The sequence below is a fragment of the Cebus imitator genome, unplaced genomic scaffold (assembly GCF_001604975.1).
Source record: "Cebus imitator isolate Cc_AM_T3 unplaced genomic scaffold, Cebus_imitator-1.0 Scaffold328, whole genome shotgun sequence".
NCBI lineage: Eukaryota > Metazoa > Chordata > Mammalia > Primates > Cebidae > Cebus > Cebus imitator.
Window position 1 is genome coordinate 1,058,059 of NW_016107643.1, and position 15,209 is coordinate 1,073,267.

Below are 15,209 nucleotides of genomic sequence, written 5' to 3' on the forward strand. Positions count from 1 at the left end.
GGGCCTGCCTGTGGGTTTTTCATTCTGTTTTGCTCATCTGCCTGTGTATTCATGGGTTAGTTCTCCCCACTCACAACCCAAACTGTTCTTTTTCAGGGTTTTCTTGGCTACCTTGGCTTGTTCTTACAAATGAGCTTTATTTATTTATTTATTTATTTATTTGAGACGGAGTTTTGCTCTTGTTGCCCAGGCTGGATTGCAGTGGTACCATCTCAGCTCACTGCAACCTCGGCCTCCTGGGTTCAAGCGATTCTCATGTCTCAGGCTCCTGAGTAGCTGGGATTATAGGTGTGTGCCACCACGTCCGGCTAGTTTTTTGTATTTTTAGTAGAGACAGGGCCGCACCATGTTAGCCAGGCAGGTCTTGAACTCCTGACCTCAGGTGATCCGCCTGCCTCGGCATCCCAAAGTGCTGGGATTACAGGTGTAGATACTCTTCTTATAAAGCCCATTTGTAGGCCACCACGCCCGGCCTACACATGAGCTTTATAAGAAGAGTATCTAACAACAAGGGCAAATGTCCATGAGATGGTGTTAGAAATAGCAAACAACAGAACCATGCACTATATACCTATAAATATTTTTTCTTTACAGAAAAATATTGTAAGGGAAAACGTCAACATGTTTGTGTGGTCATATGATAACTGGGTTAAGGGTAGCATTATCCTGTTATTGGTGAAAATCCTGATGGAATACAGTTGACCATCCCAAGGCTTCCTCCTTTGTCCTCACCTCAGTCCTGTGCCACTCTGGAGATCCTGTCACCCACTTGGCACAGACAGAGCAATTTCAGGCACCTCTCTGCAAGGGAGAGACTGCATTATGGCCAGGTGGAGCCTGGGTGTACCACTTCTGCCCAGCGGGGGAGGAAGGCAGGTGGAGTTCAAGCCTGTCTGATTTTGCTCCCTACTGTTCTGCTCTCCTGTCCCCATGAAGGGGGGCTTCCCTCCTCTCCCAGGTGACAGTTCATAAGAGGGAAGGGGACCAAGCTTCTATTTTGGCCCAGCACTGTCCAGAACTTTCGGCAATGGTAGAAATGGTCTTTATCTGTGCTGTCCAACATAGGACCCACCTGGGCTGATCACAACCCCCAAAACAGGATCCCAATGCCATAATCCTGAATGTTGAAATCCCGAAAGATCAAAACTCCTAAAGTCTGAAATCCTAAAAATCACAATCCCAAAAGCCCAAACTGAAGAAGTCTTGATTGTACCTAATTTCAAATCTGTAATTTATGATTTGGGGATTCAATCAGACATCAAGGGATTTTAAACTTTAGGGATTTTGATCTTTAGGGATTTCAACATTTGGGGTTATGGCGTTTGGGACTGTCATTTGGATTATGGCCAAAACCCAGGAACCACGAACCCCATGTGACTATCAAGCACTTGAAATGTGGGTGGTGTGGGTAATGAACCGAGTTTCAAATCTCATTTACTTTTATTTAAATAGCCACTGCGGCTAGTGGCTACTCTACTGGACAGTGCAGCTTTGACTAATTCCCAACCCAGCCACCCCTCTTCCAACCCAGAACTGGAAGGAAAGACCGTGTGAGCATGCTGAGCATCCAGGGGAGATGACAGCAGCCCTGGGCAGGGAGTGGGAGAAGCCTGGGGGGCAGCTCTGGAACCAGGCCCTGCTCAGCAAAGGCCACAGGAGCCCTGGGAAGCAACCAGCCTGAAGCATCTCCCCACCCCAGTGTCCACAATGGCAGCCCTCCCACCTCACAATGTCACAATACCACAGGCAGGAGGCCAGGCAGGCAAAGCGGCTTCCTCCAGGGCAGGGCTCTTTGTCTCCAGACCTACTTCCAGCAACCAAGGCGGCTGAGGGCCCATCTCCTGGGGAATGGAAAAGTGCCCAGTTGCTGGGAGGCCTCAAGCTGGAGAGCTATGGGGGAGGCAGGGCAGGTGTGGGGCTGGGGGAAGCTACTAAGCCCCACACCCCAGGTGCCCCGGGGCCTGGCAGCCCAGCTGCAGGGAGATGGAACACTCTGAGCAGCTATTCCTCTTCCTGGCCATTTGGTTCATCTACTTCTTTTCTGACACCAACCTCTCTTCCAACTACTCAGGGGCTGAAAGGGCGACTAGAGGGCCAAAGCCCCTGTGAGTGAGGACAGAGAATGGCCAAAGGCCAGAGCCACAAGGCAAACCACCTTTGCACCTTGGGAAGACAGATTTGGAGACTGAAGCTGCCTGGGCCCCTCTGCCCCCCAAACTGCAGGGGTGCCATGGCCCTGGCCTCTTGCTTTCAGAAGGCCATCGAGTCAATGTCACGGGAAGGGGAAGAGACATGTGCCCACAGACCCTCTGGTCATGGAGGGGGCAGAAGGTCTCTGGAGGGCAGCAGGGCCACAGCAAGGCTCTGGGGCCCTGAGTCTTCTCCTTCCGTGGATTTCAACTCTGCGTGTTGATAGCTGCTCTGTGCTTGGGTCCAGGTTCTAGTGAGAAATAAACTGCCTTCGGAGCCACGTGACAGCAAGAGAAATTTTATCCTCATTTTCTAGGGGACAGAAACAGAGCCCAGTGGTGCTTAGCATGTTTCTGGTAAGGGTAGTGAAAAGACCACTTCCTTCTGGGGGAAGTTTTTCAAACAAGAAAAATGAGCGCAACTCCTGGACATGGCTCCACCTGGACCTAGGACAGGACCTGACATTCCAGGGACTCCCAGGCTGGGTTTTCCACCAGAGCAGTATTGGGGGCCGGAGCCTGTTAGAAATGCACATCCCCAGGGCCCTGCAGGCGGTCTGGATAGTACCTCCAGCACAGCTGCTTAAGGGGAGGCAGCCCAGCCCTCACCTGGGAGCGCTGTGCTGACACTGACTGCACACTGAGGCTCCTGGGGTTGGGTGGACAGGATTCCCCTGGAGAGATGGGCCCCAGCAGCCAGGGCGCACTGTGGGTATCAAGCTGCCAGTGAGAAGTAGGCTATTCCCTGAGACCATGACAGGTTGAGGGTGGGAATCACCACCCCTGACACTCACCAAGAAATGCTTTTGCTACCTGCTGGGGCTTTTTCTTTTCTTTGAGCCAGTCTCGCTATGTCACCCAGGCTGGAGTGCAGTGGCGCAATCTCGGATCACTGTAACCTCTGCCTCCCAGGTTCAAGTGATTCTCCTGCCTCAGCCTCCCAAGTAGCTGGGAGGCGCCCACTACCACGACCGGCTAATGTGCTGGGGCTTTTCTAAGAACAAAAGTACATGGGAGGGCAAGGCAAGATTCTGGAGAGGCACAGACACTGAAAGCCAGGGGCAGACAGGAGCCTCGCCAGCCAGGGTGGCACAGGGCATCTATGCAGACCCTCAGGTCTCATGTGAGGGCTGAATCAAGGTCAGTGCCATTGGGAAGCAAAGGGAAGCATGTGACCACCTCTCTGAAGCCACCTTTGTGGACAAATGACATTATGAACTCAAGAAAATGCAGGCTTGGCTAGGCAGTGGTTCACGCCTGCAATTCCAGCACTTTGGGAGGATCACTTGAGCCCAGGTGAGTCCAGTCTGGACAACATAGCAAGACCTTGCCTCTACAAAAAATAAAAAATAAAAAAATTAGCTGGGCAGGGGGGGACATGCCTATAGCTTCTGCTACCTGGTAGGCAGAGGTGGGAGGATCCCTTAAGCCCAGGAGTTTAAGGCTGCACTGAGTTATGATCACACCACTGCCCTCGAGCATGGGGAAGAGACCGACCCGGTCTCAGGAAAAAAAAAAAAAAAAGCAGCGGCCAGGCTCAGTGGTTCACGTCTATAATCCCAGAACTTTGGAAGGCTGAGGCGGGCGGACTGCCTGAGGTCAGGAGTTCGAAACCAGCCTGGCCAACATCATGGTGAAACCCCATCTCTACTAAAAATACGAAAAATTAGCTGGGCATTGTGGCGCACACCTGTAATTCCAGCTACTCCAGAGGCTAAGCAGGAAAATCACCTGAACCCAGGAGGTGGAGGTTGCAGTGAGCCGAGATCGTGCCACTGCACTCCAGCCTGGGCAACACAGCGAGACTCTGTCTCCAAAAAAACCTAATCCCAAACCCGATCTCTAAAGTCTTAGGTATGGTCTAGAGCCCTGGATGGCCTAAAGGAAAGGAATGTGCAGTGCACCATGGCCTGTTCACAGGGACCTGCGCTAAGCTCAAGGGTAAAATACAGCCTTACAAAGCATCTCCAGGCTGCTCCTTCCCAAACTTACTTAGAAGGGAAGAGGGAAAGGCAAGTATGTTTTCTCACTGAGGTTCTTCTAATGGCTGGAATCTGATACAGTATCAAGTTGTAGGGATATGGATCTATTTGGGACTCCATAAAGCTAAATGTTGGACTGAAGAAGAATGCAGCCTGTAAACAAGTATTTTTTCCTGAAACTGGCCATGTGCAGACATGCTGTGCTCCCTGTCAGGGAGCAGTTTGAGGATCTGGCTGAGCACGGCTGGCACAGGTAAAGGGAGCTCTCCACCTTCCCCCCATGTACACCCACCTGCAAACCTAGGTTCTGAGCCCCCTCGCAGGGGACAGATCTGAAAACTCGACTTTGTGTCCTTTCAGGCTGTTGACAGAAATGACAACCTGATGGGTTGCAGTGACTCCATACAGCTGCCCTGTGAGTTCTACTTATGCGGATGCAGGTGGGTGACAGGAGTGTGACGACACAGATGGGCACTCTACCAGGAGGAAGCCCAGAGCAGACGTCAACCATCGCTTTATTAAGGCTGCCAGTCGGGGGCTGAGTCATGCACTCTATAGACACCCCCACCCCTCAAGGTCCACTTTTGGATGACCCTGAAGGCAGAGGCTCCTGAGATCTGAGCCACAGTCTAGGATGAGCCACCCACAGTGCCCTGCTGGAAGGGGGTGCACATAAACTGCAGGGGGGCCCTCAGTAGGGGTGCTCCTGTCTAGGGTGGGGCTGGTTCCAGCAGACCCTGGGCTCAGGCAGGGTGAGTGGCAGGGAGGCAGGGGAGACAAGGACTTTCACCCCACCCTCTGGCCTATGGCTTTGTTGCCCTATTGCCACCACTGTGAAAGCAGTATGATACACCGTGAAGTGATGAATGAGAGCCCCAGGAGGGGGCAGACAGCTCTGTGCCTGGGACCTGGCCAGACCTCAGGGGTGCTGTGCCCTGCTCCTGTTCCCCTCAGCCCCTTCCAGTGATGGGTCTCCTCCGGTGGAGGTCAGTCACTCAGAAGTGGACCCGCAGCACGTCCTGGCTAGCAACTGGCTGCTGGCAGGTGGTGCACATCATGGGCAGGGAGTGTTGCTTCTCACCCAGGCAGGGTCGGCACAGGAGGTGGCCGCAGGGCAGCTGGTACACCGGCTCCTTTTTGAAGTAGGGAGAAAACACTCTTTTGCAGGAGGCACACTCGGGGCCCGGGATGCTCCCAGGCTGCTCTGGTAAATCAGGGAGGAAAACAGTCCAGGGTTAGGAAAGCTGCTCCATGGTCCAGGCTGGTCTGAGAGGCACAGCCTTCCCACAAGGCCGCTACAGCAGCTGGTTCATCCCTCCGGAGCCCGCCCCAGGCTGATCTCGGAAGGGAGTGGGAGATGGAGAGGGAGCCGGGGAACCCAGGAGGCCTTTTCTCTATCATCTTTGACCAAATCTCTGTGCCTCTACGAATGCTTGAGAAGAGCTGGCTTCTGAGGGCAGCAGGCAGGACTGGGCCCTTCCTCCTAGTCTCCCAGCAAGCTATACTTTCCCTGAGATAGGCAGCCAAGCCTGGAGCAAGGCACAGCTCACTCTGACAATATAAACTGCAAGAAACATGAGATGCGACAAGAAAAGGAAAAGGCAGGCCAGTGGGTGGCTCACGCTTGTAATCCCAGCATTTTGGGAGGTTGAGGCAGGAGGATCACTTGAGTCCAGGAGTTCGAGACTAGCCTGGGCAACATAGTGCAATCCTGTCTCTACAAAAAAGAAAAAGGAAAGGAAAAACAGCAAATGGTCCAGTGTACCAGAGTAGGGAAGTGTGAGGAGGGAGGTCAGCAGAGACAGGGCTGAGGCCTGCAGCGCACCTGCCTCTGGGGCCTGGCTCCTGCTCCCTTCAGCCCTGCAGCCTGCAGCCCCCTCACTGCTACTGGCAGCTCTGCTCCCGACCCCTCAATCCCCTCCTGTGCTTCCCTGGCCATCTGGGCAGACTCTCCCTCCTTCCGCAACTCCTGCAGGGCATCCTTGAATGAGGGTCACAGTGGGCAGCTCTGGCCATGCCCCACTAGGCTGTACCCACAGCTCTTCCTTTCCTCGTGGCCCCTCTGGAGAGTGACAGGGGATGGGCTTGCCTGTCCTCTCTGCAGTCCCTGTCTCCATTCCTAGCCACTACTCTCTGGGGGATCCCAAAGGAACCTCAAACCAATCTGCTTCAGAAATGTTTCTTTTTCCCAGGCTGGAGTGCAATGGCGCGATTTCGGCTCACCGCAACCTCCGCCTCCTTGGTTCAGGCAATTCTCCTGCCTCAGACTCCTGAGTAGCTGGGACTACAGGCACGCGCCACCATGCCCAGCTAATTTTTTGTATTTTTAGTAGAGACGGGGTTTCACCATGTTGACCAGGACAGTCTCGATCTCTTGACCTCGTGATCCACCCGCCTCAGCCTCCCAAAGTGCTGGGATTACAGGCTTGAGCCACCGCGCCCGGCCAGAAATGATTCTTAACCCCCCTTCTCTCTGTCCATTTCATCACCATAATCCAGGCCGCTTAGCACATCTCTTCCTAACGCTTCACTCTTCTCCAGGCTTGTCCTCTCAATCTGTCCTCAAAGCTGCCTCCAATGACCCACCTATGAACCCTAATCACCCCATGCCTCTGCCTTCTACCTCTTAGTGGCTCCCCATCTTTTGGGACAGTCAAGACTCCCTGCACAGCCCACCCAGCCTCCTCACCTCTCTTCACACCAGTCTCACCTTCTGGAGTGCAGCAGCTTCCAATCACTTCTCTGCACACACACTGGCCAGACCTCAGAGGTGCTGCTGGCTTCCTCACTTTGTGCTTGCTGTTCCCTCTGCCTAGAATGCCCTTATCTGGAGACTTGGCTCAGACCTCACCCATTCCAGGAAGCCTCCCCAGACTGCTCCTTTCCTGTGCATTTAGAGCCCATTCGCACTTCTCAGCCTCCCAGCTAGCATGCCTGCTTCCTCCCGAGGCTTTGCAGGCCTGGAGGGTCAGGACTATGTCCATGTTTCTCATCTGGCCTCAGGGCCTGGCGCAGCACCTCACAGGGCACCTGCTCCATTCACATGTGATAAATGGACCTGCCATCTACACTCAGGCACCAGGAACCAAAGAAGGGAGAGAAGGGGTGCCCTACACAGGGGAGCAGAAACTGATGTGTAGTCTAACGAGCACTCCCTGCCTCCACATCCCTGAGAACTGTAGCCAGGAAAGAGTGGCCTGGCTGTGGGCGTTTTCTTTGCGCCAAACATTAAGCAACATAAAAGTACTGGTGCCTCTCCTGTGCACACAAGCCAAGAATACCCCAGTGAGTGGAAAGGTGAACCTCTACAGGGAAGGGAAGGAGGGAGAGAGAAGCCAAGGAGGAATGAAGGCGGCGAGGGAGGAGGGAAAGAAGGAAGGGGAGGAAGCGAGGAAAGAGCCACTGACTGCTTTTCAGTGGTTCCCCTTCCATGAAGGCTCTGCTAGAGGCTTCAGAGATCTGCCTGACCCACCCACAGCACACCATGAGAACTTATTTTCCAACAGAGTTTTAAAAACCACACCTGGCAGAACACTACAGAGGCATGCAAGGGCCCCAATTTCTCCCAGCACTGACCAGAAGTCCTATTAAAGGGACTCGGAGGCCTAGAGCCCCGGGGGCAGTTTCAGTGACAGAAAAAAAAAATCATCAAGGAAAAGACAATCATTGTGCCCTGGGCAAACTGGAAACCCAAGTATATAACTGCAAACTGAGGCAATTAAGAGAGAGGATGCTTTGAACAGGGTGGGCTAACATGGCCTCCTACAGGAAGAGCTGTGAGTATGAAAAGGGGCCAGCCATGAAGAATGAAAGGACAGCAAGCACAAAGAACAGACTGTCTGTTAAAGAAAAAGGCACAGTGAGACCAAGCGTGGTGGCTCACGCCTGTAATCCCAGCACTTTGGGAAGCCGAGGCAGGTGGAACACCTGAGGTCAGGAGTTCAAGACCAGCCTGGCCAACATGGCTAAACACGAGGTCAGGCGTTGGAGACCAAAAAATTAACTGAGCTTGGCGGCGTATGCCTGTAATCCTAGCTACTAGTGGGGGCTGAGGCAGGAGAATAGCTTGAACCCAGAAGGTAGGGGTTGCAGTGAGCCAAGATCATGCCACTGCACTCCAGCCCAGGCAACAGAGTGAAACAGAGTGAGACTCTGTCTCAAAAAAAAAAAAAAAAAAAAAGAGATTAGAGAGTCCAGGGCCAGAGCTGGTAGAGAGGGCAACTGGCAATGGAAACTGAAGAGGGACCACTGAAGACAGGAGAAAAGATGCAAAACAGCCTGAAAGCCAAGAGAGAAGGCGTTTCAGGCAGCACGGGCTGGCTGGCCACATAACATACTGCCGAAAGGGTACGCAACCATAAGATCTGAAGTCAGGGAAGTGGAGGCCACTTTATAAGACAGGTTCTTGGGGGTGGTCAGGACAATCAGAGTAGGCAGGAGAGAGACAGGGAAGTGGGGAACTAGAGACAGAAGAGGAAGGCAGCCTGGGGTCCAGACACCAACGGAAGGCACTGGCTTTGTGCAGGCAGGAAAGGAATCAGGTATGTGCCTTATCGTAGGCCCCACCAGGCTCTATCTCATAAAAAATGCCTTGCTTTGCAGTCAGTTTCTCTTGCTTTGTATCCTAACAGATTCTGGCATACAGTGGGGGCAAAGGTTCATTTTAGGCAAAAACTGGCCCATAAGCTGCCATTGCTCTAAGACACTGACGGAAGTGTTAATACAAAGGGAAGAGGATGAGGATGACAAAACCCAACCCGAACCTCTCTTCACATTTACATGAAGTGCTTGTATGTCACACTAGAGACAGGCTAAATGAGAAAAAATAACAAAAAAGGCCAGGCATGGTGGCTCATGCCTGTAATCCCAGAACTTTGGGAGGCCAAGGCAGGCGGATCACGACAAGGTCAGGAGTTCGAGACCAGCCCGGCCAACATAGTGAAACCCTGTCTCTACTAAAAATACAAAAAATTAGCTGGGCATGGTGGTGGGCACCTGTAATCCCAGCTACTCAGGAGGCTGAGGAAGGAGAATCACTTGAACCCAGGAGGCAGAGGTTGCAGTAAACCAAGACTGTGCCACTGCACTCCAGCCTGGGGAACTGAGCAAGACTATCTCAAAAATAAATAAATAACAACAAAAAAGAGAGCAACAAAAATCCTCAAGAGAGAATAATTAATATTAGATATCACAAAGAAACACAGCAGAGGGTTGCCAAGCCCTACATCCACAGAATTACTAAGGGTTGACTAAAGAAAGCCTTTCTTGTAAGAAGTTTAAGTTCACAGGCAGACCCTCAATTCCCCCTGGAAAAGGCAAGAGAACAGGCTCTCTCCCAGGCTGGGTGTTGGAACTGAGGGGGAGGCTGGCCAGGCAGGTCCACAGAGCCCCCGGGGACTCAGCCCAGCATCCAGAGACAGAGAACAGACCACCTGTTCCAAGGCTTCAAGGAGATGGCGGGGGCCCATGTTACCCGAGCTGGTGCCAGGCCTCCAGGAAGCGCTGCTCCCTCTTGCGCCAAGGTGCTGGAGCTGTCCCCTGGTCAGCCGTGCCGTAAAGGAGGGCATGGAGCCAAGGGTGGATGCCAAGGCAATTTCCAAGCTTTGTGACAGCTTCTGCTCGTGGGACAGTGGACCTGTCGAGAGAGGCGCACAACCAGAGACAGGCTCCGCAACACAGAACAGCCTCAAGTCCTTCGAGGGCTATAAAAATGGCACCTTCAATCTCACACATCAGTGTAGTGAAACTCCATCCTAATGTCTATTTGTGGACCATGACAGGACACCAGGAGGTAAAGCCCTAGGAACCCTTGGCAGTTCCTGCCCACCCACCCGCTTCAGGCTTTTCTCCTCCTGGAGAAACTGCTGGGCAGGCATGGGCCACCTCGTGGCTCAACTGCAGAACTGCACCCTCCTTTTCCTTTTTTTGAGATGGCGTCTAGCTCTGTTGCCAGGCTGAGTGCAGTGGCTCAATCTCCGCTCACTGCAACTTCTGCCTCCCAGGGTTCAAGTGATTCTCCTGCCTCAGCTTCCGGAGTAGCTGGGATTACAGGTGTGCACCACCACACCCGGCTAATTTTTGTATTTTAGTAGAGATGGGATTTCTACTAAATCCCATTTAGTAGTCAGGATGGTCTCGATTTCCTGACTCTGTGATTCGCCCGCCTCGGCCTCTCAAAGTGCTGGGATTACAGGTGTGAGCCACCATGCCCGGCCTCCTTTCTAACTGCCTCCTTGCTGGCCAAGGAAATGACAGGAGCAAGCAAAAGCTGGCTTTCGATTCCTGCTCCCTAACCCCCATTCCCTCCCCGATGGCCTTAGTCTTCTCTTTCCCTAACTCCTCCCTTCTGGGGACCCCACTACCCCACAGTGGGGCTCATCTGCATTTTCTAGGTGTTCATGTCCTCTCTCTCCTGTTAAGTAAAACAAAGCAGTTATTACCGAATAGAACTAAGATGCCACACTGACCACACCACAATTTAGGGGACCGTCAGTGTAGGGTCAACAGAAAGCCAAGTCATGGAACAAGGGTGAAGGCCAAAGGGGTAGGGGGACAGCTGACCAAGAAAGGCCCCAGGGACCTGCCTCAAAGCAAAATTTGCAATGCTGTCCCAAAGAGGGGAATGGAACATTTTGTCTATTGTTTGCAGGACACAGGACATCAGCCTAGGGCCTTGAAGGAGCCTTAGTCAGCATGGTCCTGAGTCACCAAGTTTGTGAAGGCCAACTGCATGGAGACCTCCACAACTGACACTGAGGTCTAAGGACTTTTTCCCTTGTTCCATCCCACTGCGCCTCAGACACTTCCAGGATTTTCTGGAGATCATGTTAACTAGAATTTACTCTTAAAACCAAAGACACAGAAATAAACATTAAGCATACTATTTGCATAGCCTTTTAGAAGAAGACACGAAATTAAAACAACTATCAACTCTAAACAAAACAATTTTAATTAAAAAAAGAAAAAGAAAAGATTGTCAGGCTGGACACAGTGGCTCACGCCTGTAATCCCAGCACTTTGGGAGGCTGAGACAGGCAGATCACCTGAGGTCAGAAGTTCAAGACCAGCCTGGTCAACATGGCGAAACCCTGTCTCTACAGAAACTAAAAATATAAAAATTAGCCAAGTGTAGTGGTGCATGCCTGTAATCCCAGCTACTCAGGAGGCTGAGGCAGGAAAATTGCTTGAAATCAGGAGGCGGAGGTTGCAGTGAGGTGAGATTGCACCACTGCACTCCAGCCTGGGTGACAGAGCAACACTCCGTTCCCCCACACCAAAAAAAAAAAAACCATTAACAGGGCCGGGCGCAGTGGCTCACATCTGTAATCTCAACACTTTGGGAGGCCAAAGCAGGCAGATAACTTAAGGTCAGAAGTTCGAGACCAGCCTGGTCAACATAGCGAAACCCCATCCCTACTGAAAAACACAAAAAAACTGGCCAGGCACAGTGGCTCACGCCTATAATCCCAGCACTTTGAGAGGCCAAGGTGGGAGGATCACGAGGTCAGGAGTTCGAGACCAACCTGGCCAACATGGTGAAACCCCGTCTGTACTAAAAATATAAAAATTAGCCAGGCATGGTGTTAAGCACCTGTAATCCCAGCTACTCAGGAGGCTGAGGCAGGAGAATCACTTGAATCCAGGAGGAGGTTGCAGTGAGCTGAGATCATGCCACTGCACTCTAGCCTGGGCGACAAAGCAAGACTCTGTTTCAAAAACAAAAAAAAACTTAGCAGGGTGTGGTGGTGTGCACCCGTAGTCTTAGCTACTCAAGAGGCTGAGGCAGGAGAATTGCTTAAATCCCAGCAGCAGAGGTCGCAGTGAGCAGAGATTGCATCACTGCACTCCAGCCTGAGCAACAAAGGGAGATTCTGTCTCCAAAAAAAAAAAAAAGAAAAGAAAAGAAAACCCGCCAGGCATGGTGGCTCACGCCTGTAATCCCAGCACTTTGGGAGGCCAAGGCGGGTGGATCACAAGGTCAAGAGATTGAGACCATCCTGGTCAACATGGTGAAACCCCGTCTCTACTAAAAATACAAAAAATCAGCTGGGCATGGTGGCGCATGCCTGTAATCCCAGCTACTCAGGAGGCTGAGGCAGAAGAATTGCCTGAACCCAGGAGGCGGAGGTTGCGGTGAACCAAGATCGCACCATTGCACTCCAGCCTGGGTAACAAGCGCGAAACTCCGTTTCAAAAAAAAAAAAAAAAAGAAAAAAAGAAAAGAAAACCCATTCACAGGAAGGGCACTGTCATGTTAACAGGTGGTTCATGCCTGCCTGTAATCCCAGCACTTTGGGAGACCAAGGCAAGTGGATCACTTGAGGTCAGGAGTTCGAGACCAGCCTGGCAGAGATGGTGAAACCCTGTCTCTATTAAAAATACAAAATATTAGCCAGGCGTGGTGGCAGGCACCTGTAATCTCAGCTACTTAGGAGGCTGAGGCAAAAGAATCTCTTGAGCCTGAGAGAGAGGTATCAGCGATCTGAGATCATGCCATTGTACTCCAGCCTGGGTGACAGAGCAAGACTCTGTCTCAAAACAAAAACAAAAACAAAAAAAACAACAATTAACATTAAAAGATTCATGACCAAATGAAGTTTACTCCAGGAATGTACGAATGGTGCAATATTGATAGTGCAAAGAAGGCAAAGAAAGGAGAAAAGAAAGAATGGTGCAATATTAGAAAATCCATTAACGTATTTTATTACATTAAAAGATCTGAAGGGCTGGGCAGGGTGGCTCACGTCTGTAATCCCAACACTTTGGTAGGCTGATGTGGGTGGAGCACCTGAGGTCAGGAGTTCGAGACCAGCCTGACCAACATGGAGAAACCCTGTCTCTACTTAAAATACAAAAGTAACCGGGCATGGTGACATAATTCCAGCCACTCAAGAGGCTGAGGTGGGAGAATTGCTTGAACCTGGGAGGCAGAGGTTGCAGTGACCCAAGATTGTGTCATTGCACTGCAACCTGGGCAACAAGGGTGCAACTCTGTCTCAAATAATAATGATTATAGTATCATTTCCACTGATACTAAAAGGCATGAAACAAAGTTCGATTCCCCAGTCCTGGATAAAAATAATAAAATAGATATCAGTGGCAGAGGAGAGTTTCTGAAGCATCTCCAGGTAAACCCTACCTCCTGATATTCATGCTCTTTGGTATCCTCTCCCTTTGAGTGGGCTGGACTTAGAGTCTTGTTCTAACAAACAGAACACAGTGATCCATTTCTCCACCAGGCAGGAAAGACACTGGTGTTGAGGCTGACATACCTATCAAGGACAACCACTACAATGGCTTCTGGTGCTTTGATGAAACCTCAGGGGATCGGCCCTCTAGCCAGGCGTCTGAGGTTTCATATTGTTGGAGCACTCGTGTTCCTGGGGGCTGCAGGTAATTTTGCTGCAGCTGAAAGAAGAAAGACGGCACACGCAGATTTCTACAGAAATGATGATTCCATGAAAGATTGTGAGGAGATGAGGAAGGCTGATATCTTTCACAATGCAAAGTGATTTTGGAATATAAAGAATTTCTTGGCCAGGCACAGTACCTCAGGCCTGTAATTCCAGCATTTTGGGAGGCTGAGGTGGGTGGATCACTTGAGGTCAGGACTTTGAGACCAGCCTGGCCAGCATAATGAAACCCCATGTCTACTAAAAATACAAAAATTAGGCCAGCCGAGGTGGTTCACACCTGTAATACCAGCTACTCAGGAGGCTGAGGGAGGAGAATCGCTTGAGCCCAGGAGGCGGAGGTTGCAGTGAGCCAACATCATGCCACTGCACTCCAGCCTGGGTGACAGAGTGAGGCTCCATCTCATAAAGATACAAAAATTAGCCAGGCGTGGTGGCATGCACCTGTAGTCTCAGCTACTCCAGAAGCTGAGGCAGGAGAATTGCTTGAACCTGGGAGGCAGAGGTTGAAGTGAGCCGAGATCATGCCACTGCACTGCAGCCTGGGTGACACAGCAACTCCATCTCAAAAAAAAAAAAAAAAGAAAGAAAAGAATTTCTGGGTTGAATTATACAGAAGTTTGTCACCGAGCTGTGCTCTTGAACTAAGAAATATGAAGATGGAGGCTAAAAAAATTATTTATCTTGATATTATAAATAAGCAGTTAACAAACACCTTGAGAAAAATTGGAATACAGTAGAAGTGAGGAGTGTGACTTTCAAGATTAGATTCTAAAAGACGTTTTTCCCTCGTCTGCACTCTCTCTGGAACACACAACTGCCATACGTGCACTGCCCTACAGAGAGACCCATGTGGCAAGGAACAAAGAGAAGCCTGGGGCCAACAGCCAACCAGCAAGTGAGGCCTCCGTCCAATAATGCATCAGGAGCTGAATCTTGCAACAATCACGTGGGTGAGACTAGAAGAAAATGCCTTCCCTAGTTGACCCTTGAGATGACCACAGCCCTGGCCACCAGTTTGACAGCAGCCCTGGAAGACCCTGAAGCAGAGAATCCAGACAAGTTATGCTGGGATTTGTGACCCACAGAAGTTATGAGAAAATGAATGTTTGTTGTTTTAAACCAGTAAGTTTTGGGGTAATTTGCTACCTAGCAATAGAGAACCAATACTTCTCTAACATGGCAAAAACATCTATCTCAGCCTAAGAGCCAACATCCAGCTTACAATGGGGCATTCACACTGAATACGTTCAGCTGCAGAGGTCACCCAGTGAACCAGGGCTGCTCAACTCAGAAGAGAGAAACATCACCGGCCCCAGAAATCACTGTCAATGCCCCAGGAAGAGGCAGGAAGCTAGGATCCCTAAATCTCATATTTAAGAATATTGCAGGCTGGGCGCGGTGGCCCATGCCTGTTATCCCAGCACTTTGGGAGGCCAAGGTGGGTGGATCACCCGAGGTCAGGAGTTTGAGACCAGCCTGACCAACATGGTGAAACCCTGTCTTTACTAAAAATACAAAATTAGCCAGGTATGGTGGCGCATGCCTGTAATGCCAGCTACTCAGGAGGCTGCGGCAAGAGAATTGCTTGAACCCAGGAGGTGGAGGTTGAGGTGAGCCGAGAA

At 51.1% G+C, this 15,209-nt stretch overlaps 1 protein-coding gene and 1 long non-coding RNA gene across 6 annotated transcripts in view; both read right to left on the reverse strand.

Annotated features, from left to right (window-relative positions):
- Nucleotides 1-566: 566 nt before the first annotated feature.
- LOC108286760 lies at nucleotides 567-3,792 on the reverse strand. The gene is made up of 2 exons (XR_001818055.2): nucleotides 1,742-3,792; nucleotides 567-801 (listed from the first exon to the last, which is right to left on the reverse strand). It is a non-coding gene; the product is annotated as an uncharacterized LOC108286760 (long non-coding RNA).
- An 869-nt stretch (nucleotides 3,793-4,661) lies between these two features.
- UBOX5 (U-box domain containing 5) overlaps nucleotides 4,662-15,209 on the reverse strand; it is a 47,699-nt gene continuing 37,151 nt past the window's right edge. For 3 of the 5 annotated variants that reach the window (XM_017504780.2, XM_017504782.1, XM_017504783.2), the window contains 2 exons: nucleotides 9,645-9,806; nucleotides 4,662-5,375 (listed from right to left, as the gene is read on the reverse strand). In XM_017504780.2, coding sequence (XP_017360269.1) covers nucleotides 5,167-5,375; nucleotides 9,645-9,806 — 371 coding nt within the window. In that variant the 3' untranslated portion in view covers nucleotides 4,662-5,166. The remainder of the gene's footprint in view (nucleotides 5,376-9,644; nucleotides 9,807-15,209) is intronic. The other 2 variants (XM_017504784.2, XM_017504785.2) reach the window with 2 other exon arrangements.